Source organism: Bidens hawaiensis, unplaced genomic scaffold (genome assembly GCF_021521415.1).
Source record: "Bidens hawaiensis isolate Kalapana, Puna unplaced genomic scaffold, B.hawaiensis_p1.1 tig00050657_1, whole genome shotgun sequence".
Classification (NCBI taxonomy): Eukaryota; Viridiplantae; Streptophyta; class Magnoliopsida; order Asterales; family Asteraceae; genus Bidens; species Bidens hawaiensis.
The window spans coordinates 28,423-52,692 of record NW_027499079.1 but is presented as its reverse complement, the minus strand read 5'-3'; the positions used below and the strand labels follow the sequence as shown (position 1 = coordinate 52,692).

The window sequence follows — 24,270 nt, the reverse complement described above, 5'->3', positions numbered from 1 at the left end:
TCGCGTTGAAGTTATGGCGACATTACTTATATGGTGTAAAGTTTATAGTATATACTGATCACAAAAGTTTTAAGCATATATTTGATCAAAAAGAAGTGAACATGAGACAAAGGCGTTGGCTGGAAACGCTTAATGACTACGACTGTGAGATCATATACCATGAAGGAAAATGTTGTGGCTGACGCCTTAAGTAGAAAGGAACATGAAAAGCCAAAGCGAGTTCGAGCTCTTAGATAAAAACTTAAAGTTGGTTTAGCTAACCAGATTAAAGAAGCTCAGAAGTTGGCACTGGAGGAAGGAAACATTAAAGCTGAAAGAGAGAACGGTACCATTGATCAATTGGTTAAATGAAGTGACGAGATACTTAGACTTAGTACAAGGATTTAGGTACCAATGGTTGGGAATTTAAGAAACAAGATTCTTGAAGAAGCTCATAAATCCAAGTACATGATGCATCCAGGAAGCGACAAGATGTACCACAATCTGAAAAATGATTATTGGTGGATCGGGTTGAAAAAGGATATGGCCTTATATGTTGCCAAATGTCTAACGTATTCTAAAGTAAAGGCCTAACATCAAAATCCATTAGGATTATTACAACAACCTGAAATACCAATATGGAAATGGGATATGATAACCATGGATTTCATCATGAAGTTACCTAAAACATCTCGCTAGAATGATGCAATCTGGGTTATTGTAGATAGACTTACCAAGTCTGCTCATTTAATTCCGATACAAGAAACGTTTAGCATGGATAAGTTAGCACAGTTATACGTCGAAAACATAGTATCTTTGCATGGTGTGCCGTTATCCATCATTTCTGACAGAGATAGCCGTTTCACTTCAAAATTTTGGTCAAGCTTTCAAAAAGCAATGGGGACTCGACTAAATTTAAGTATTGCATACCATCCCCAAACTGATGGCCAAAGTGAACGTATAATTCAAACTTTGGAAGATATGCTTCGTGGCTGTGTCATCGACTTAGGAGGAAGTTGGGAAACTCATCTCACTTTAATGGAATTCTCGTACAACAATAGTTATCATATGAGTATCCAGATGGCACCATTTGAAGCATTGTATGGACAGAATTGTAGAACACCTGTGTGTTGGTCTGAAACAGGTGATAGTCAATTGTTTGGACATGAAATTGTTCAAAGAACCACATATCAAGTAATACAAATTTGTGAATGATTGAAGGCATCGAGAGATAGACAAAAGAGCTATGCGGATATTCGCCGCAAGCCATTGGAGTTTAAAGAAGGCGATAGAGTGTTATTGAAAGTATCACCTTGGAAAGATGTAGTAAGATTTGGAAAGAAGGGAAAACCGAGTCAACGCTTTGTTGGACCATTCAAGATACTTTAAAAGATTGGGCCAGTTGTTTATCGACTGGAGTTACCTGATGAAATGAAAGGCATTCATGTCGCATTTCACATATCTAACCTACGCAAGTGTTTAGCCGACGAAACTCTTGCCATGTCATCGATAGATGTTAAAGTCAACGAGAAACTTAAGTTTGTAGAACAACCGATTCAGATAGAAGACAACATAATCAAGTTCTCAAGCACAAACGATACAAGCTCGTAAAAGTTAAATGGGATTCAAGATGAGGACCTGAATATACGTGGAATTCGAGTCAGAAATGAAGAAGAAATATCCCTATCTATTCCAATAAATCTCGAGGATGAGATTATGCAAAAGGTGGGGAGGATATAACACCGCGTAAATAACCATATAATAATTTAGTTAATTATACTAACTTATAAAGTACAAAGACCAAACTTGAAAATTCTGAAAAATTCATCCATCGCGATACGCGATGGGACAAGCCTTAAGCCCATCGCGTAGCGCTATGGACTTCCACAAAAACCTAGGCTTGGGTGGTGTAGCAATACGCGATGGCTGACCCGTTAAGACCATCGCGTAGTGCGATGACTAGGATAAGTAAACTGGGAGATGTGTCCAACCACGTGTCAGCACGTGGCACGATTTGACATGCCACGTGTCACCACGTCACAAGGCGGCGTCAAAATGCGGCGTCACGATACGCGGCGGGGTAACAAAAAATCCATCGCGTATCGTGATGGGTTACGGGATTTGCCTAAAAAGGGGGGTGACGGGTATTGAACCATCTCATCCCAAACACACATCCACTTTCACATATTTAACATAGGAAGGCGTGCCCGATTGCCGTAACAAACCGACGTTCCGCTTTCTCAAAGTTCGTGCAAGTTTAGAAGCTATAATCGAGTTATTAGATACTTAAGCAAGTTAAAGGAAGATCCTACCGTCAAAAGTCTTTTCTTATTATCATTCTAAGTATCCGCATTAAGGTAGGAATTTCGCTTAAGTTATAACTATCTATCGAGGCTATGGCCTTTAACCTTGAAAAGGTTTTATAAACATTCTATAAACATTCATAAACGAGTTTTTCATAAACGTCACTTCATAACAAAGTAATGTTAACAAAATATATATTTTGACGGGCATGTAGTAAACTGTAAGGGTAATATCACTAGTAATAAGTTTCTTGCTTAAGGAAAAGTAATTCGTACAAATCCCAATCAACCAAGGGACCCGTTTACTTACTTGGAGAAACTTACCAACGTGTTATAACCTATTAGCCAAAGCATGCTATATCATACGTCACATAAAAACAAAGTGTTTCATTCACAAATAAAGATAAACGATTTCAAAGTTAAGCTCAGCAATCCTAGCTTAATCAAGAAACATCATTCAAATATTTATACAAACCTATTTATGTATAGGTTAAATATTATTCTCATTCACAGTCAAGGTTTCAAACGCACACCGACGGTACATGTGAATACGTTAACCGTTATAAATAGTCAAAACATATTTATACTTGATGAGATGAACGGGTGTTTTTCTTAAAGAGTCAGTCAACGTTTACATGAGATTACGTGATCTTTAAAACATTATAATACATAGTAGAAAATAAAATCAACTCGGACCGATTACACATGTGTTTAGATCTAAACATAACTGTTCAGCCTAAACAGTCAAAGGCTACGTGGCCACGGGCTAACTGTCATAACTAGTTCCCCATTAAGGGCTATGTGGCTCGGGGAACACATTTGTGTGTAGGGCAGTGGTACATATATTAGAAGTAGAAATACTTCCGCTGAGCTTGTCAAGAAAACTATATTTGTATTGTAACTGTTATTCAAATCTTTTTGGAGTCATACGTGTTCACCAGCATATAGGTGACGTATTTTTCCAACCCATTGCAGATAATTAAGAATAAGTAGCAAAAGCAAGGATTGGAGTCTTTATGAAGATAGAAGCACGTTACAAGATTGCTCTGTTTTTGATAAATTAAATCCTTTTAATATGAACACATATTTTGTAAACTAAATACTTGGGTATTTAATTCTCAAGTAAATTTTTGATTTAAATTAATATTATATTCAACCTAAAAGTCTTATGCTAAATATTAAACCATAAACTCTGATATATTTACAAAACATGTACCAAATTGTGGTCACACGCCTAAGCCGTAAACATGTTTGAAATTCGAGCCATTGAAGCGTTTTGTAGAAAACGCATATCGGAAACGCTAACTAAAAACGCCAGGGGGGATGTGCCCTCGGCGTTATCGGCCAAAACACCACCAAACCGCCACCACTATGGGTGATCTAACTACCGGTTCTCATAAATGACTCAAGTCAAAACACGTTTGACCTTCTGAATTACGGGACCTCGAATTAATCGTAAACAACGTAGTATAAATTGGGATGACATTGGTGTGGTGAAATCTCATAAATAATTAGGAACTAGCAGTGAATTATATATTCCTCATTTTTAGTGATAGAATATTTGGGTTTTTTAACGAAGACTTAAGTTGGATCTCTATTGGTATATTTTGGGTGGACATTGGCACTACAAATTTGAGTTACGAGGTTGCCATTTTGAATCTCGAACCCACCCAGGTTTTAGTCCCACTATGTGTTATGTTAGAGGGTTCCACTTTTGTGGTGTCACAATGATTGTCAAGTGTCAGACGACGGTAAAGTTTCTTGGGAGAACACCTAAGCCAAACCCTGAAGCCAGTGTGGACCCAGTCTAGACAACATAGTCTGGTCAGAGAGGGCAACAAAACTCTCCAAATAAGAGAGTGCGGTGACCTAACACACAAGAAAGTCGTTATTATAAAAAAAAAATAGTGAATTATATATTTATTGCTTTTAAATAACTCTTATCATAAAAATAGAGTGTTGCTAAACGTACCCCGCTCTTCTCTGTTTTATTAAACGTACACCCTCCTCCAAATATCACATTAATGCAATTTAAACCTTTTCGTTTTACTTTTTGCAATTTCGTTATATTTTACTGTAATTATATATATATACGGTTGGGTTATAATAAAAACATGGTTGAGTTGTGAAAACCATGTAAACACAACATAGACCACATATTCAAATAATTCTATTGATTTGTGTGGTCCATATTAAAAGTGAATAAAAAACTAAAATCAATTTCAGTAAACATTTCAATTAATACAAAAAAGGCAATCTAGTAAATTCACTCTAACCACTTTTCAACTTTCTCTTTCCTCCTATAATTTCAATTTTCTCTTTCCTACTTTTTCCCTTACATCATCTCTTTTCTCTAACCATTTTTCAACTTTCTCTTTCCTCTAACCACTTTTCGGAGTCACACTTTTCGGCTTGACTTCCGACGGGAACTCAAAACCAACGGAAAAACTTAACCTTGACCTTGGTCCCGAGTTAGTGACGTCACCATAAGGAAATCAGATTTGGTCGGCGAGTTATGGGTTGTTCAGATCTGTGGCAGAGAAGAAAATTGTGGAGGTTGTTATCGGCTTCTTGGTAGGGTTTAAATGCTAAAAACAAACTCACCGGAGACAAAATTCGCCAACTGGAGACAGATCCGTCAACCGGTGATAGATCCACTCTCTCTCCACGATGGAGAGACGAACAGATATGCCAGTGTGGACCCAGTCTAGACAACATAGTCTGGTCAGAAAGGGCAACAAAACTCTCCAAATAAAAGAGTGCGGTGACCTAACACACAAGAAAGTCGTTATTATAAAAAAATAGTGAATTATATATTTATTGCTTTTAAATAACTCTTATCATAAAAATAGAGTGTTGCTAAACGTACCCCGCTCTTCTCTGTTTTATTAAACGTACACCCTCCTCCAAATATCACATTAATGCAATTTAAACCTTTTCGTTTTACTTTTTGCAATTTCATTATATTTTACTGTAATTATATATATATATACGGTTGGGTTATAATAAAAACATGGTTGAGTTGTGAAAACCATGTAAACACTACATAGACCAAATATTCAAATAATTCTATTGATTTGTGTCGTCCATATTAAAAGTGAATAAAAAACTAAAATCAATTTCAATAAACATTTAAATTAATACAAAAAGGGCAATCTAGTAAATTCACTCTAACCACTTTTCAACTTTCTCTTTCCTCCTATAATTTCAATTTTCTCTTTCCTACTTTTTCCCTTACATCATCTCTTTTCTTTAACTATTTTTCAACTTTCTCTTTCCTATAACCACTTTTCGGAGTCACACTTTTCGGCTTGACTTCCGACGGGAACTCAAAACCACCGGAAAAACTTAACCTTGACCTTGGTCCCGAGTTAGTGACGTCACCATAAGGAAACTAGATTTGGTCGGCGAGTTATGGGTTGTTCAGATCTGTGGCAGAGAAGAAAATCGTGGAGGTTGTTATCGGCTTCTTGGTAGGGTTTAAATGCTAAAAACAAACTCACCGGAGACAAAATCCGCCAACTGGAGACAGATCCGTCAACCGGTGATAGATCCACTCTCTCTCCACGATGGCGACGACGAACAGATCTGTCAACCGTCAACCCACTGGTGACGTCCTCTATGTGTTGCAGGTAATGGAGATGATGGGTTAGTGATGGTAAGGTAGTGATCAATTAGTGATGCTAGTGAGTTATAGATCTTTGAGTTTGAGTTTGAGTTTGAATATCAAATGAAAGAGAGAGAAAGTGATTATTTGATTTAATGATTGGTATAAATGACAAGGAAAGAGAGAGTGGATCATATAAAATTACATATGTGCCCTTCAGAAAATAAAAAAGACCTATGTGGGTTTTTATTCTAGACTTTCCCTATATATATATATGATCACGATCATATGAGAACTATTTTGTAATTGAGAACTTTGAGAACCATTTTAAACCACAAAAAACCTAAAATAAAAAAATCATAAATATAAAATAACGCAAAAATGAAAAAAGTAAAAAAATCAAAATTCTTATTTATCATTCCAGTTTCATAAAAAAAATCTTGGTTTAGTTAAATTATACACATATGTATTATATGTACATATATGTACATAAATATTTTTTATACACGTATGTAAAATTTAAAGTAAATGATAATGTACATATGTGTACATTAAGTAACTAGAGATTAAATAAAATTATACACATCTGTATAATACGAAGTTTTTTTTATATGAAACCAGAATGAAATATAAGAATTTTGGTTTTTTTGCCGTTTTAAAAATTTTGTTTTTTTTTTGTTTTATATTTTTTTTAAATATTTATTTGGAGGTTTTTTTTGTGGCTGAAATATCAAAGTTCTCAAATTCCCAAGGGTTCTCTTTGGATCCTTACATATATATATATATATAGGATTAGGATCATGTGAGAATCATTATGAAATTGAGAACTTTGAGAACCATTTTGAACCACAAAAAAAATTCTTTTAAAAAAAATTATAAAATAGAAATAAACGCGAAACTAAAAAAAGTAAAAAACCAAAAAAATTATTTTTCATTCCGGTTTAATAAAAAAAATATCGGTTTATCAAAATTATACATATATGTAATATTTATTTTTTAATTTATACAATATATTTTTTATACACATATATACAATTAAGATAATTGATAATGTACATATGTGTACAGGGTGGAGTTATAATAAGAAGTTGAGTATATTTAAGAAATGTAAGAAGTAATCTGGTGCGTTAGATATGTTAATATAACGGTGTATATGGAAATTGTGTTTATTGTGCGAGGTGTTTATTTTAATTGCGGTGTGTTTTATTAGATTTAATGGTGAAAACACACTTCCTACACTTATTAGGAAAAATCTACTTCTTATTATAGCCTTGATCTAGTGTACATTATGAAAATCGAGATTGAAAAAAAAATATACATATATGTATAATTAGGTTTTTTTTGTGAAACCGGGATGAAAAATAATTTTTTTGATTTTTTTACTTTTTAAAAGTTTTCATTTCTTTTGTTATATAATTTTTAATGGGTTTTTTGTGGCTCAAAATTGTTCTCAAAGTTCTTAATTTCAAATAGTTCTCTTAGTTGTATATATAAGGGATAATTTTATAAAATCTTTAGTTGTAAAAACTATAAGAACTAGTTATGCCACACATTTAATTACTTATGCATTAAATTTATTGTTGTGAATAAATCATCATAACTTATTAAAACTTATTAAAAGATAAGATAAAAATTATGATATTAAATTGGAAAAATGGTATAAATTAAATTACAACCCATAAAAAGACAAAAGATATTTAATCATTTTGTTTATTAATTTTTTTAATTCTTTTGTAGTTATTTCTCTATTTTTTATATCTTGATTTGTTTTTTCTTTATTTATAATTCTATCGGATATTTTTTATAATTTAAATAAGATATTTGTAAAAATCTATTATTTATTACTATATATTATAAAAACTTTGTTCATTCATCGTTCTCTTTCTTTTTGAAACCGTTTTGAAAGATTATGGGTGAATCATTATTTCCTTTTTACTGCCTAGGTATACACATGTAAAGAATTATGTATAGAAACACATACTTATATGTAACATCCTACTTTCGGTTATAATAACAAATAAAATTTCGTTTATTCAATAATGTCTCGTGCATCGGTTTAGATAATAAACTATAAGAGGGCGGGCTTGGACTTTAGAAGATGGAATAAGAGATGAAATGGGCCTTAGGTCCATGGGCTTAAGGGAATATGAATACCCCTTAAACCCTAATCCTTTCCATTTTTATCCATCTCTACACCATAGCCTACACCATAAAAAACACACACAAATACCATCCTATATCCCGAACCAAGATCCAAAGGCGAAAACCCGAGCTTGTTGGTCCTAGAACGTCGTGATGAGCCAAAACAACATCAAGACTAGACCGTGTTCGGAAACCGACTCGTTTAAGGTACGTTTATATCAAGAACTTGTTCGTTTATGTCCGTTTTACATCTAGAAATCTTAGATCTATGTTTAAATGGTAAAAACGAACCCGATGCATCAAACCTTACTGGAATTCGTTAACAATAGATAGGTTAATTGTTAGCATGAACAACCGGTTTCGTGTATTGGGTAATCGCACCACATAAACACGAATATTTGGATGAACTAATGGTTAGGGTTTGTTGGCGCTGGTATTACGAGTCCATAGATACCAAATTCGTGTCATTTGGTTGAGATTTGAGGTTAAATTGTTGAATCCGTCGATGTTGACTGTTTTGACGTTCTTGACGATTTTGACTTTGATCCTGAGTCAAAGTCTGGATAAGAACTGTTCACAGTTCATTATGTTTGATCATTCGTTACACGGTCATAACGAATGGGACTCATTTATGTGACTTGATAACGAATGAACCTTTGCATTCATAATCTATCCATTCTTGATATTAAGATAACGAATCAGGTCCCGTCAAAATAACGAATTAGGCTAATGAACTAGGATAACGAACCAGATAATGTAAAGATAACGAATTAGGTGATTCGTTACTTACAATTCTCTGTGTTAAGATAACGAACCAGAATAACAAATCAGCTAACGAACCTAATCGTGAAAGATAACGAATTAAGCTAACGAATCAGACCATGTAAGTTAACGAATCCGTAAGCGAATCTGGATTAATTAGTTATAGCGAATGAGTGGGCGAAGTAAATAATAATTAAGAACTCTAATGAAAAATGTGTTAAGACAGTTAATGAAAATAAAACTTTTCCCCAGCCAGGGGCTCTGCCTCTTGGACCCCGCTAGGGGCTGCCGCCCCTAGAACCCCGCTTCCAGGGGCGCTGCCCCCGGACCCCCGTTCTTTGGGGGTTATAATTAAAAGAGTTACGATATGGATAGTGATAGTATTTAATACGCTTAATTGTTATACAGTTAGCTGTGCACAAGTAAAGAAAAGGATAACCATTAACATTGAACGTAACCGAGTTCAGGTGAGTTTCTAGCCCCATTTCCTTGTTATGTTTTCGTGGATGTGTGCATACTCGAAGTGATAGTTAATACACTTACCTTTATATTGTAAGTGTATGCCATGTATGATTTATGTGATTGATATTACGTTATGAATGTGAATGAAAGCTTGTCAGTACGTGAACGATCTTCGGATATTGCACGTATTGACAAGGGAGGTATGTATATGAAAGATGGATGTGTATGATATATACATATATATATGTACAACATATGAGTAGGTATAAATGATTAATGAAAGTATACGTATGTTATGGGTATGTAAAGACAGAATGTACGAAGATGAAGAAGGAAGAGATCAGACCCTAATAATATCTGAGATAAAGAAGAGAGGATCAGACCCTAATAATATCTGAGACATAGAAGAAAAGAGGGATCAGACCCTAATAACATCTGAGATAGATAAGAAAGGGATCAGACCTTAATAATATCTGAGATAGACAAGGAAAGAGGGATCAGACCCTAATAATATCTGAGATAGATAAGGACAGTAACTATATAGTATGAAAGTAATAAAGTATGAACGTATGTATGAAATTATATAATGAAAGTAAATTGGTAAGTAATTATTATGTATCTTCTGATGCATAATTGAAGGTAAGTATATGTATTATATGATGTGTGATTAACTAGAACTCACTCAGCGTAGCTGACTTTTAGTATGCACGCAGGTGAGTAGGATGAGACAGCTGGCTTGAGCGAGGACACATGATTAAAGAATAAGGGTCTGGCATCTGAAGACTCATCTGAAGACTCATGATGTTTTATATTTAATGTTTTAATTTTGAAAAACAAGAATGTTTTAAGACATGTTATGAATTATTATGTAATGCTTATGAAAGTTTTTATCTTCCGCGAATGTTTTAACTAACTCTGATATAAATAGGACTGTGTTTACGAGTAAATCCAACGTCCAATGTAGGGCACCGGTAACGGGGCCTTACATTATCCAGACTACACAAATTACATAATTACCCAAATTACAAAGAACTATGCTAGTTACATAAATTACCCAAGTACACAAATCACTGAAGTTACTACAAAATACACAAATGATATAAATTACCCAAATTACATCTACACCAATTTCATTAATTACCAACTACGAAATACACAAAATTACATAAATTACCAATTACATATACTACACAAGGTATATAAATTAATATAAATTACAGAACACAGAATACACAAATTACACAAATTACTCAAATTACACAACACAAAATACACATGATACATAAAGTTTTTGGGTTTTCGGGTCAAGTTCTTCGAGTTCCAAAGTTTTAAATCTAGACTCGAAACCCGACCTGGATCTCTCCCAATATTTTCGGGTTTGGGTTAATCTGGTTTTTTAGTATCCTAGAAAACAAAAAATTAAAATAAAAACTACAATGTTAAATTAAAGTTAACTTATTATTCTTAACTCGTAACGTAAATAAAAAAATACCCAAAATAATCGTCTTTAATCTTTCATAATTAGAGTGTTCGATTATGGTTATTTTCAGTCATAAATTAAAAACGTTATTAAACAATAAACACTTATAATCCTTAAAAGAAGGAGTGGGAACACCCGATCATGGCCAAATTATGAAAAGCTTAGTGGCTAAGGGTTCGTCTATTATACCTAAAAATATATTTGGTTTAATACTAATAGTTTATTTGGGTTTATCAGGTTGACCAAAAACCCAAAATTTGAACCCAAGAACCAACTTAAATTGCTTAACTTCGCTTCCGGGTTAGTCTTTTTCCAAGTTCTGGTTTTTTAGGTCGGGTTAGTCCGGGTTCAACTACTGGTTTTCTTGGGTCGGTTTCGGGTAAAAGTGACAGTCCTGTACGCATAAAGAAATAATCAGGGGTAAACATAATAAAATAGATTATACACATGTATATAATGAGATACATAATAATTATTGTAAAACGCCGAGCCCAGTGCCCTACTTTGGATGTTGGATTTACTCATAAACACAGTTCTAAATATCAAAATGAATTAAAACTTGAGCGGAATAATAAAACATCAACCATTGATTTCAAATATCTAAAACTCTTTCACTACATTAACACTTTGTCTCTCTAGTTCAGATAAGCATAACATAACTCTTTCTTACTTCGATGCCGGTCTTTATCCTTCGATGCCATGTATCCACCTCAAGCCAGCTGTCTCAATTTACTCACATGCGTGCATACAAAAAGTCAGCTACGCTGAGTGAGTTCTAGTCTAAGACTCCAATTTATACATCGTGACTCGTTTTTCACCTTTAACATACTCATATATATAAATAATACCACTTACTCTTTTTACAACATGCACCAACATGCTCATTCTTATACTTACGCACCAACACATGAAAGCGCATAAAGGTTTGCCCTCACTAGCAATTGCGTCACACAACTTATTCATGAAAGCACGTAGAGGCTTGCCCTCGCTAGCACTTATGTTACAAAACTTATTCGCAAAAGAACGTAGAGGCTTGACCTCACTAGTACTTGCGTCACAAAACTTATTCACGCACGTAGAGGCTTGCCCTCGCTAATGCTTACATCGCATAACTTATTTGTGAAAGCACATAGAGGCTTGCCCTCACTAGTACTTAAGTTAACCCACTTATACACATGAATATGTAGAGGCTTAATCCTCTCTAATGTTCACACCATATACTGTCTACGTCCTACGAGAAGTTAGATGGACTTGCCATCCTAACTTATAAGGTATCACTCATAGGCCCGTAGATCATACTTGCTTTTTCTTCACATTCTAGTATGTATAATGCGTATATATACTTACATACTACATCTCATACGCATTCACACACACATATATGTGTATATATATATATATATATATATATATATATATATATATATAGAAAATGGTTAAAATAAAAAGACATGGTTTTGTAGGAAGAGCAGAATTGATATAAAATTTAGAGTTAGGAAACAATGTAGCCTAAATCCTAGATCTTAGGAAACTATTTGGTAGTTTAAAAAACTACCAATCTCAACCACTAGATCATAGATCCCAATGGCTTAGATTTATTCTTACTCTTCGTAGGAAGCTATTTTTTTATTATAACCCACACCTATATATATATATATATATATATATATATATATATATATAAAGTAGTTTCATAGGAAGACTAGGAATAAATTATAATCATTGGATCATGTTAATCAATGGTTGAGATTTAGAATGACCAAAAATCGACATAGTTTCATAGAATTACTCTTTCACCATTATAACCGACATAGTTTCCTAGAATTGTTCTTTCACCATAGATTGTAATGCTACATGTCAAAAATCTATTAATTCTTACTATTTCTAGGAAACTTCTTATTTTTATTTGAACCCTCTTCTATATATATATATATATATATATATATATATATATATATATATATATATATAAGAACTCAAATAAAAAACAATTATTTTGTGAGAAGTGTGAGAATAGCTTAAAATAAAGTATACCACTTAAATAGGACACTATACCATGTAAATAGGAAACTATACAACTTTTAACTACCAATTTCAACCACTAGATCCTAGATCCAAGGGTCTAAATCTATACTTATGCTTCTCACAAAACTATTTTTTTTACGCTAACCCCACCATATATATATAATATGTAGATATATGTCACACCCCAACTTAAGGCGGAAATGCCGGGGCGTGAACTGATTGCTCACAGCTCTCAAGGTACCATCATAGCAATATCTATTTATTTAAATTAAATATTCAAAAAAATTCAAATAATACAAAGTACACAATTCATAACATACAACAAAACAAAATATATTTCAAATGATCTTGATTAAAATTCTTCTAACTTAAATTCTTCACTAAATCTTCACCAACTTGCATCAACGTCATATGATAACCTGCATATGTGTATAAAATAGAAATAATATTGCCAACAACACATGCTGAGTGAGTAAAACACCAGTTAATTTAAATACAATATAATATAGAAAAGAAAACGCAAATTAAGCCATAGCATGTACACAATTCAAAAAAATAATAAAGAATAGGCTAAACCGTTGCCATACGAATCGTGCATTGGTTACCAAAAGTGAGTTGTCGGTGAAACCATTGTCATGCGATTGAACGTCGGCCACTACGACAGTCGTACGATCTTACTATTATGATGGACCTCTCCGAATGCGGTAAAATAAAGTAAATAAACATATAGCAAGTTAGACATCACTGATATACACACAATGATTAAACAGTTGCAATTCTGAATACTTTATAATAGGTAAACATATAAGATACGCATATGTCCCCCAAAAGGATAAATGAATGCGTTAAGAATGGTAGCAAACAAGAGTCACGCTCGTCGAGATAGATCAACAGAATGTCCTAAGTAAAGGTGATAGGAAAGATACTAATGATTAACGTGTAGATTATATAGATTCGAGTTTTGAGTTAACAAACGGTTAATCAAGTGTTACAATATTTACTTAAAGTTTATTTTATAAAAGTTAGTAAAATTGTATAAAAAAATAAATCCTTTTCTTTAAGAATATTATTTTTATTTAAAGATGTATTAAATAAAATTAAATATTTGTTTATAGAAATACATTTGTATTATTATTGATAAAGATTTCTTTTAAATTGATATTGTAAATAATAAATAATAATAATACCTATATAAAATATAGTTTTTTTATAAAACACTTGAACTTATATCTATATTTTAATATGTTAATTAACAATAAATTTTAAATATATATATTAAATTAAAAACCCTTTTTAAATATTAAAACCTTTAACAAATTTTAATAACTATATATATATATATATATATGTATATATATATACTAGTAGAAACCCGCGCGATGCGGCGGGAATGACAATTTACAACACGTTACTCATTTTTCGTTAGTTTAATAATTCTTTCGTGATATATTGTATAGTACTTATGTTAGTTTTCTAGTCATAGCATGGTGTGGTTTATCTATGCCATAAGCCTTACAAATCTGAAATAAAAAACAATGAACACAAATAACCCTTCGGTTGGCTTTCACAATATGGACTTATGGGGCCTTTATGCAATTCACAAACATTTAATTATTGTATGGTTTTATTTTCTTGTTTCATCCCAAGTGTTTTATTCTCTATTGTAGCCTTAGGAGCTCTTTTACACAACTAAATCTTGATAATCACAAGTGTAAGTACGTAGATTTTTTTACAATCATTAGTATACAACTTAAAATTAATAACAAATTAAATTATAAAAAGATTAAAAAAAACTTAACAAAAAGACTCAAATAGAGCTTTGCAAACAACCGGTGGGTGGAGTTGAGTGTGGTAACAGATCATCTTTTAATCGAACCAACACCGCTTTCTTACATGTTGGACAAATTGCATGTAAGATGAAATATCAACATATTTAAAACAAACAATGATTAAACCACTTGAGCAAACACAAACATATCATAACTTTGACCAAAAGTTTATTTAAAAATTTCAACTCTAGTCAGAGTCAAGTCACCCACAAAAAGTTCAATGCTTAAAAAGCCTATACAAAATTCAACACTATAAACTACAAAAAAAAAAAAAAAAAAGTTCCTGAATTTTAACTCGCTTTTAGTCCCACTACACAACCAATGTTATTTATTACCAATGAAACACCAAAAGAACCTTTACAAAAGCGTTGAGCTTGTAGACACCTCATCGGGCCAATTGGATGGCGGGATAGACTGCCATCTTCATTTATTATTCCACCGGCTTCTTTGTAGAAGATCTAGTAAGTTATACAAAGGTTAAAATATTGCACCAAGGATTAAAAAACTATGATCGTTTATTATCTTACTTTCAATTCATGAAACAAGAAATTATTATTTTTTTGCTGCACAAATGCATAAAGCCACTTTCTGCAAGTGTTGTGATCTTTGCATTAGGTTTGAGGCAGGAGGTCAAATCATGTTTGAAATAAAAAGTGTAAAATATTATTTTTTTTGTTCGCCATATGAAGGCAAACTACCAGTTGTATTGCTGATTACGTTTTTCTTAACACAAAGAAAGGATGCTTACTAAGTTACTTTTAATTAGCTAAACTCATTTATTGATCCAATCATAGAAATCGTTTAAATTTAAAATTTTGGATAAGTTTTTTTTTATTTCTAAATTCAAAAGACATGCCACCACTAACTGCTCGTGAGGTACTCAAATCGATAAAAAGCTTGAAATGATCCGAGCTTTTTAGAGCACAAGCCAAGCCAAGCCTCAAATAAAGTGATCATAGAGCTCGAGCCTTGTATAGGAAGCCCCTTTTTAGACTCGTCAAACCTTAACAAGCCTTTTGTATTTTTAAGTTTTAGCAATATTGAACTTCCATGTATTCATTTCCCATTACACATCCGAGCTCAAGCTGAGCTTACGCTCGTTTAAAACTTTTTCTAAAAACATAAAAAATTCCATATCATTATTTTACAAAATTTTCACATTATCAGTATATAAAGTACCAATAATAATACCAGTACCTTGAAGTCAAAATGACCGTTTAACCAACTTGCCCTTCCTATATGTATTTTAATATAGTATAGATAACTGATAAGGAGATACATGGCAAAGTTCCATGAATTTGACTTTAATACTTGAACCTGAATTTTATTCATAATCGTACCGGTCATCGAACCAGCCACCTTAAACGTCCACTGGTCATCAATTGAATTCGTCAAAGTTGAATTTCATAACCGGAACATGAGCATCCAGAATTGGTTGAAGCTTAATAACTTCCTCCATTCCAGATAAAATCACATGCAACAAAAAGAAGAAATCCTCCTTATAAACAAAATATAAATAACACGAAACAATATTTTAATTTTCTATTTAAACTATAAGTACTAACATCTCGATTCACATAAAAAGACGCGACACACAAGGTGTCAATGCCCACCCCGGGACCATGATTCCATGAACCTACCACCAAGTTTGATATTACACAACCTACTATTATTAAAGATTTATCATCATTTACTAAAACTTACCCTGAGCAGATAAAATAAATGAAACAACATTAGCATCTTCAACCATCTGATCCGTGTACCCCCGTAGCTGAGTAAGTTGTTTCACCTAATCGACTATGATCTACAGATAACATAATTTGCAAAGACAATAATTCAAACCCATCTTATAATATATATATTTATATATAACATTAATAATATATAAAGAACATAATTTTAACACACTTTTTTAATTTGACTTGGAATCTTCTCTTTCATGTGAACAAGCTTTTGTCTCTAAACAACTTGTTGAACTCAGTGGTTACAATGTATGATTTTTCCTAAAAAAATGAAGCATAATTTTGACTTTAATGCTTATCAGCATGTGCATCTATGATGTTGTTTATCAAAATTCTATGTGTTATACCCTAAGACATGGCTCTCGTTTTTGGAAAGATGAGTAATATATTATTTTCAAGAAAAGTTATATAATACGATACTTAGTTTTGACCAGTAGCATGCTTTACTTCTAGCATCTGTGTTAAATCATAGTTATGAACTTGTAACAATCATACCAACCATAGTTATACAAAAAGAAAAAGGTTTATGATAATGAGTAATGACTAAGCTTCTTGAAAGTCTATATCAAATTGACTAAACATAGCAGCTATTTAAACACATGCAACAGACGCCCTAATGCATGTAACCGACATTAAACACATGTAACCACCTCCACGCACGTAACCAATATTAAACACGTGTAACAAAAACCATGTACGTGTAAGTGACACTGGTTAACCAGCCCGAAAGTAGATATTCTATTTAACAACTCTAACTCATTTTTCTTATAACTCCTTTTAACCCATAGCAAAATTGATATTCTTTTAAAACGACTAAAAATTCAGTTTTTTTTACAACCTATTTTGACATAAACCAAAATGGCTCCACCATCAAAGCAATATATTATATTAGTATAGATAATTGAGTAAAAAGAACACATCAAAAAGATTATACTAAATTCTATGCAAACAAACAAATATGAGCAACTCGCCTGTGTAGATGTTGAGTCTGCAACATAATCAAAAGTAAACGGTTGTTCTAGAATGGTTGGATCACCAGACGTCTTCTGGATTATAGCTCCCCCCGCATCTTGTTGTTGTTCGGTGGCCTCGCGTGTAAATACAACCAAATCAAACAATTACTAAAGTATTTTCTCAGTGTGAGGCCAAAACCAACAAAACCAAAACCGAACGATTTTGGAAAACTCAAAAACCATATTTTGGGTTTTTGGTTCAATTTGAGCCTAAAACTTACCCAAATTGAACCATTCACACTACTACATAATACTGCACAAATTACGAAATCAGAATCAAACTCAACGGAAAAAATTGAGATCTTGCTAACAGAAACCGCACAAATTGCTTCATAATCACCGGATAATCCATCACACACAAACGCACACGTAGTTATTCCAGAACTCAAGATTTAATCAATAAAAACATTACATACCGTTGTCGCCAATTAACAGGAGCTTTGACGAGATCATCATAATCTGCTCGAGTTAAAGATGGTGTAGCAGCCATATCGATTGATTATATTTAATAAAATTGGACCAGAAGAAACCCCGGGGGAGCTTGTAACTGCCAGTCTTCTTACTCTGACTATCAAAATTAGGAGTAGGGGGGACTGAAAACCATTATAGTGAAAGAGATTTATATATGCATAGATACGTACGTATATGTTTAGAATTGCTGAGATAGATTTGTATGTAAAGATTTACCAGACCAGAAGCAGATTTTAATTGCTTACTCGAGCAACAAACATCATTCTCCTACAACAAACATCATTATTATCATGCGCTTATGAAGAAGATAAATCAAATTTCGACAAAGATGTAGAAATAAAACAAATGTTTCAGAGATTACCTAAATAGCAACGGTTTCATAAATCAGGAAATCAACTTCGCCTCTATTTTTGGGTACAGGGGTCATAGTATAGGGATTGCACCATAAAGTTCATCATTCAATTGATAACATAACTGTTGAATTGAACTAACTCTGCATTGATTGCAATTGAAGCAGCCGAGGTAGATTTGTAAGGTCGTCTGAAAGGAATTGGAAGGTCGTCGGTGAACTAAAATTAACTATAACGGGGACTCCCAATAAACACCGATTCACAACACGGGTATAAAGCAGTCTATCATCATTACCTAGCTTAATCAAACACAAAAACATACCTCTAACGGAACTCTAGGCCTCGAATCGGTGACTTAAATCGTGTGCAATAGAGGTATACTGCTACTCCCATTCATAGATCTCAGGCGTGAATCTCCCATGGTTTGAGGCCAAGAGGTGATTTAGGGTTTTGTGTCATTCCACTTCTCTCTGCTATATGATATGAACGCGGTGAGATTGAAAATTTGAATTTCAAAATTTGGATATGGGACCGGGTGATTTAGTATCATTTGCTAAAAACACTTGCACTTTTAGCTTCAAAGTATTGTACCTCTTAATTTTAAGAGTTTTTAAGTAAATTACCAACTTGCTCTTCCTATATCTATTTTAATATAGTATAGATATAGATATATATAGGGTGGGGTTAAAATAAAAAGTGGAGTGTGGTTAAGAAGTGTAAGAAGTAATCTGGTGCGTTAGATATGTTGATCTGATGGTGGATATGAAAAGCGTATTTATTTTGTAGTGTGTTTTATTAGATCTAATGGTGAAAACACATTTTCTACACTTCTTAGGAAAAATGTAGTTCTTATTATTACCTTATTCTATATATATATATATAAATATATATATATATATGGTTTAACCAAGGTTCGGAAAAATGATCGGCTAATATGTCGGTTTTATATAAATCATTAATGATTATATTTATAATATTAGGAATATAATTTATATGATTAAATGTATTTATATTTTAGTTAAATGGATGATTACCAAAAAAATAACGAAAATGGGCTGGGGGTGGCTCGAACCAGCGCCCCCAGCCAAAGCAACACATGCACACCAAGCCAGCTGAGTTGGGGTGCGAACTGGTTTACATCGCAGAAAAAATAAGTTAATGACACAGACACAAACCCAAATACTACTATGAACCCTAAAATATCAATCGGCCAATACTTAAATCGTTTGGCCGATTATTTTTGGGGTTAATGATTTATACAATTAGATGAACAGGAACACTACATTGATTACTTACAATTATGAATATACGAAGTTAATTTGAAATGACAGGGCCGACTGCAACTCAACTAAGGACGGGCCCTACCAGGCGATATTAATCAAATTAATGATGGGGCTTCTAACAACGATGAACGTGTGACAGAGTAGACGCGTTTAATTTGATTATAAAGATCTCTATGATATAATACACAAATAGTTAAGGACGGTTTGCATAATAATGTCAACATGAATCACAAAGATCTTGATCACTAAAGTGGTAGCATTGGTGAGGTCGCTAATAGTATGAAGAATCAAACGCACTAACAAATTCTAAGATTATAACGAGAATTAAGGTTCAAGGAATCAAATGGACCACGGGTTTGTGAATAGGATCAGGCAAACAGGTTTGGGTTATTGGGTTGATGGGTTAGGATATAATACTTTATTGATTTTGATATTTAGTCCCTGTAGTTTGGATGTCGATACAAAAGGGGATTAAAGTTTAGTTTAGGGTAAAAATGTATATCTTTAATAGATAATTTATATATAACAAATAAATATAATAAATAATTAAAAATAAAATAATAATTACTCGATAAACGCGATAATTTTATTGATAAAATTTCCCAAACATAAAACGGGCTGGGTTACGGATAAAATCTTAAATTAAGAAAAATCCGAGTTGTTAAAATATATATCATACTCACTTTACTTTGTAGACGCTTGAATAAATAATTAAATACAAACGTACTCACTTCTTACAACCACTTGAACATGAATAACTATAAGCATACACATTATAAACACACACACACCGTAACATACCTACTTATTCTCATACACGCTATAAACAATATAATTATTTATAATATAATAACCTAACATCAGGCTTTAAATGACATAATAAAATTGACTCAACACACAGTATGCACACAGGGCTAGAAATCACCTGGATCTGGTGACGTTTGGAGCTAACGGTAGTCCCATTGCTTAGTTGTGCATGACTAACTTAAATGAACCGGTTTGAATCGGTCTCACGAACACCAACACGCTTCGATTCTTCCTCGGTTCTTGGTCCGAAATGGTAGATAGTCTTTGTGTGTGTGTGTTTTGAGTGTGTTTGTGTGTTTGTGTTGGTAAAAATGATAAGTGGCTTGGGTTTTAGGGGTTTTAAGGTATATATATTCACCCTAAGGCCATGGACCTTAGGCCCATTAGCACAGGAGATCCATGATTTATTCTAAGTCCATCTCTATTAAAGCCTAATATCATTTATATTATTTAATTGATGACGATTAATAACACGTAACTAAATAATAAAATTTTCTTTATTTATTATTTTCAAAGCGTCGGATGTTACAATTATGATACTAAAAACGATCTTATTTTTATATAGGGAATATCTCATAGAATAGTAACCACGTTTCAAAAGTGTTCCAATTAGGTCACTCGTGCAATTTTTTCCTAAACCGGGTCACTAAATCTTCAAATCGAGTCTCATCTATTTTTGTGTGCGTCAAGAAAGAAATGGAGGATGAGATGTGGGGATCGGAAATTTCAATATATGTAGTTAAATTTTAAAAAAAGTTAATTATTTTAAAATTTAAAAAATAAAAAATAAAATCCACTTCGCCACTCAATCTTAACATAAAAAAATATAAAAAGATTGTTTATGTGATTCAAAAAAGAATAAGGTTAAAAAAATGTTAAAACCTTTAATTTAATAAAATATGAAATTTGAGTGACTTAATTGGAACACTTTTTAAAGTTGACTGACTGTAACATCTGGCCCCTTGCACCACCAATATTGTTCACTTTGCCCACGAAGAGCTCACATATATGTTTTTCGTTTCCCAGGTGGAGATTTCCCAGGAGGTCACCCATACTGCTACTACTTCCACATGAGCACGCTTAACTGTGGAGCTCTCCTGTCGCCCGCTACCGTTAAGCCCAAAACGGGTTGGTAATTTAAGAGGCGTTACATTTACTTATGAACCAAGGATCTCTCTTATCCACGGTCAATGTGGCATTTGCCTAGGATGTTACAAACACCCCTCCCCCTTTGGACTCATCGTCCTCGATGAGGTTTGCCCAACCATCCCATCCAAGATGTGGGATTTGCCTAAGGTGTACCTCACGACACCCCCCGGGACTCACCGTCTCTGATAAGGTTTGCCCCACCATCCCGAACGGTACAAGAGTAGCTCTGATACCTGTAAGGACCCATTTCCAGTGCCTACATTGACGTTGGATTTACTCATAAACACAATTCTAAATGTCAGAGTTAATTAAAACTTTTGCGGAATAATAATAAAGGTCAACCATTCATTACAAACATTCATAACTTATCTTTTTAAAATATAACATAAAATATAATATCAAATCATTAAGAAAAATATTCAGATGCCAGCCTCTTCAGATTCTGCCATGTGTCCCCCTCAAGCTAGTTGTCTCATTCTATTTACCTACGTGCATACTAAAAGTCAGCTACGCTGATTGAGTTCTAGTTAATCAGGCAACATACAATACATTCACATACTTACTTATATACGTATCCGAAGATACATATTACATACTTATCCTGTTACCTTTCTTTCATTCGTACATATATACTTTCTTTCATACATTCATTCATACAATATTCATACCATCACACTTTCATAATACATTACAAACTATCTTTACCATCTCTGATATTTGTTGGGTCCGGTCCCTTTCTACTCTATCTCAAATATTATTAGGGTTTGGTCTCTTTCTTCTCTATCTAAAGTATAATATTAGGGCCTGGTCCCTTTCTTCTCTATCTCAGATATTATTAGGGTCTGGTCCCTTCTATCTCAGATATTATTAGGGTCTGGTCCATTCCTTCCATACAACCGTACATACATTTCTTTACACGTACATTGTATTATATACTTTCATACATGTTCTTAATCATTAATATGTCCTTCATGCATCTTATGTAAAACTCACCTTTCCGGGCGATACGTGCAATATCCGAAGATCGTTCACGTACTGACAAGCATTCATTCATAACCTTAGTCATTATCACATAAATCATATAAGGCATACACTTACCACTTAGGGTAAGTGTATTAACTAATCACATCGAGTATGCACACAACCCCGAAAACTAACAAGGAAATACGGCTAGAATCTCACCGGCGTCCTGTTACGTTCACCGTTAATGGTTATTCCTTTCTTTAGTTGTGCACGACGAACTGTATAATAATTACACATATCAATTAACTATCACTACCCATATCGCGTTTCCAGTTTAATCATAACCCTCAGCGAACGGGGTTTCTAGGGGCGGCATGTTAGTGCACGGTTTTGCGTCTAGAGTCTTTGTATTTATCGTTAACGTTATTGTTTATTAATTAATGTAATAACTAATGATTATTATCTAGTTCGCTAAGTTAAAGGCTAGTTCGCTAGTTAGCGAACTAGCCAAGTAATGTATTCCCTCCTGATTCGTTAGGGGATATTAACGAATCAGGGGGTGTTCGCTATGATAATGTATGTAACGAAGGAGAGGCTGGTTCGCTAGGGGATGTTAGCGAACCAGATCACCTTCTATATATAGTGAACTACTGTTCACTTTCAATAAGTTTTGAAAAGAGTTTTTGAGTGTTAATTAACAAATGGCTCTCTCTCAAGCTTCACATTAATATTATTCATCTAATATATTAATAATATATACACATACACAACACTGAATCGATGTTAATTATGAGCTAGATCCTTAATAGTACTAATCGGATATTCACAGATCTGAGATCTGTTATTGTTATTGATTGGTATTCTTGGTTCCAACAAGTGGTATCAGAGCTGTTGGTGCTCATTACACTTGATTTGGTGTTTTATTGGTTTCGTTTTTGTTAGTTTTCGGTTTTGTTTGGTTTTGAATCAATTGGTAGTTAAATTGGTTGAATTATGGACAGATTGGATTGAATTTGTGTTGTTTAAGGTATTGGTAAGGATTTGTTAAGTGGAATTGAGGTTTGGATTGGATTTGTGTGTTTTGGATTTGGATTCGGTTTAAGTCCGAAACAGGGGTGTGTTTTTGGTCAAATTGATAAGGTAATTAGTGTTAATCGGTTACTAGATGGTGTGTACTGGATTTGGAATTTGATTACGAGAAGATTGATAGGTTATTTGTGCGTTTTGGTTGAGAAACAAAGTAGTATTACAAATCTGGTATTTCTGGGTTTCTGGGCTTGATCTTCAAAATTTCTGGAAAGTTGCTTTGAATGTTTGAAGATTTGAAGATGAACGTAATTCGCTATCATCTGTATGGTGATTCGCTATATGTTTATCTGTGATTCGTTATCAATCTTTGCTACTTCGCTACCAGTTCGTTAATTAATTTGTGTGAGTTATTGGTTCGTGTTATCTAGTTCGCTATTTAGATTAACTGATTCGTGTGACACGCGTCCACGTTGGGATTTGTGTCCTAACAACCTTTCTCACGTGGCATAAGGTGTCAGAGTTTGTTACAAACGGTTGTAACAACCTGATTCGCTATAGTGTGATTCGCTAATCAACTATAGCTGATTCGTTATCTTATTTCGCTAAGCATTCCTTAGTGATTCGTTACTGATTATCATCTGATTCGCTAAACTAGTTCTTTGTGATTCGCTAAACTAATCCTTTGTGATTCGTTTGGTCAATTCGTTAAGTTGACTTGTGATTTGCTAAGTTGACTTGTGATTCATTAAGTTGACTTGTGATTCGTTAAGTTGACTTGTGATTCGCTAAACCTTCATCTCATTCGTTATCTGTTTCGCCATTTGGTTGATTCGTTAACCTTACTTGTGATTCGTTAACTTTCAATCTTAACTTT

The 24,270-nt window shown here is 33.3% G+C and overlaps 1 protein-coding gene across 1 annotated transcript; it reads left to right on the top strand.

Moving 5' to 3' along the window:
• Nucleotides 1–393: 393 nt before the first annotated feature.
• Nucleotides 394–1,368, top strand: LOC143598663 (uncharacterized). The gene is made up of 2 exons (XM_077076822.1): nt 394–561; nt 1,201–1,368. Exons 1-2 carry the CDS (start codon nt 394–396, stop codon nt 1,366–1,368), a joined length of 336 nt encoding a protein of 111 aa, XP_076932937.1.
• Nucleotides 1,369–24,270: the final 22,902 nt, after the last annotated feature.

Bases quoted from the DNA above. Each gene is read 5' to 3' on its own strand.
- LOC143598663 (XM_077076822.1), top strand. From the start codon at position 394: ATGGTTGGGAATTTAAGAAACAAGATTCTTGAAGAAGCTCATAAATCC. The intron at 562-1,200 runs GTAAAGGCCTAA...GAATGATTGAAG, and splicing joins AATGTCTAACGTATTCTAAA to GCATCGAGAGATAGACAAAA.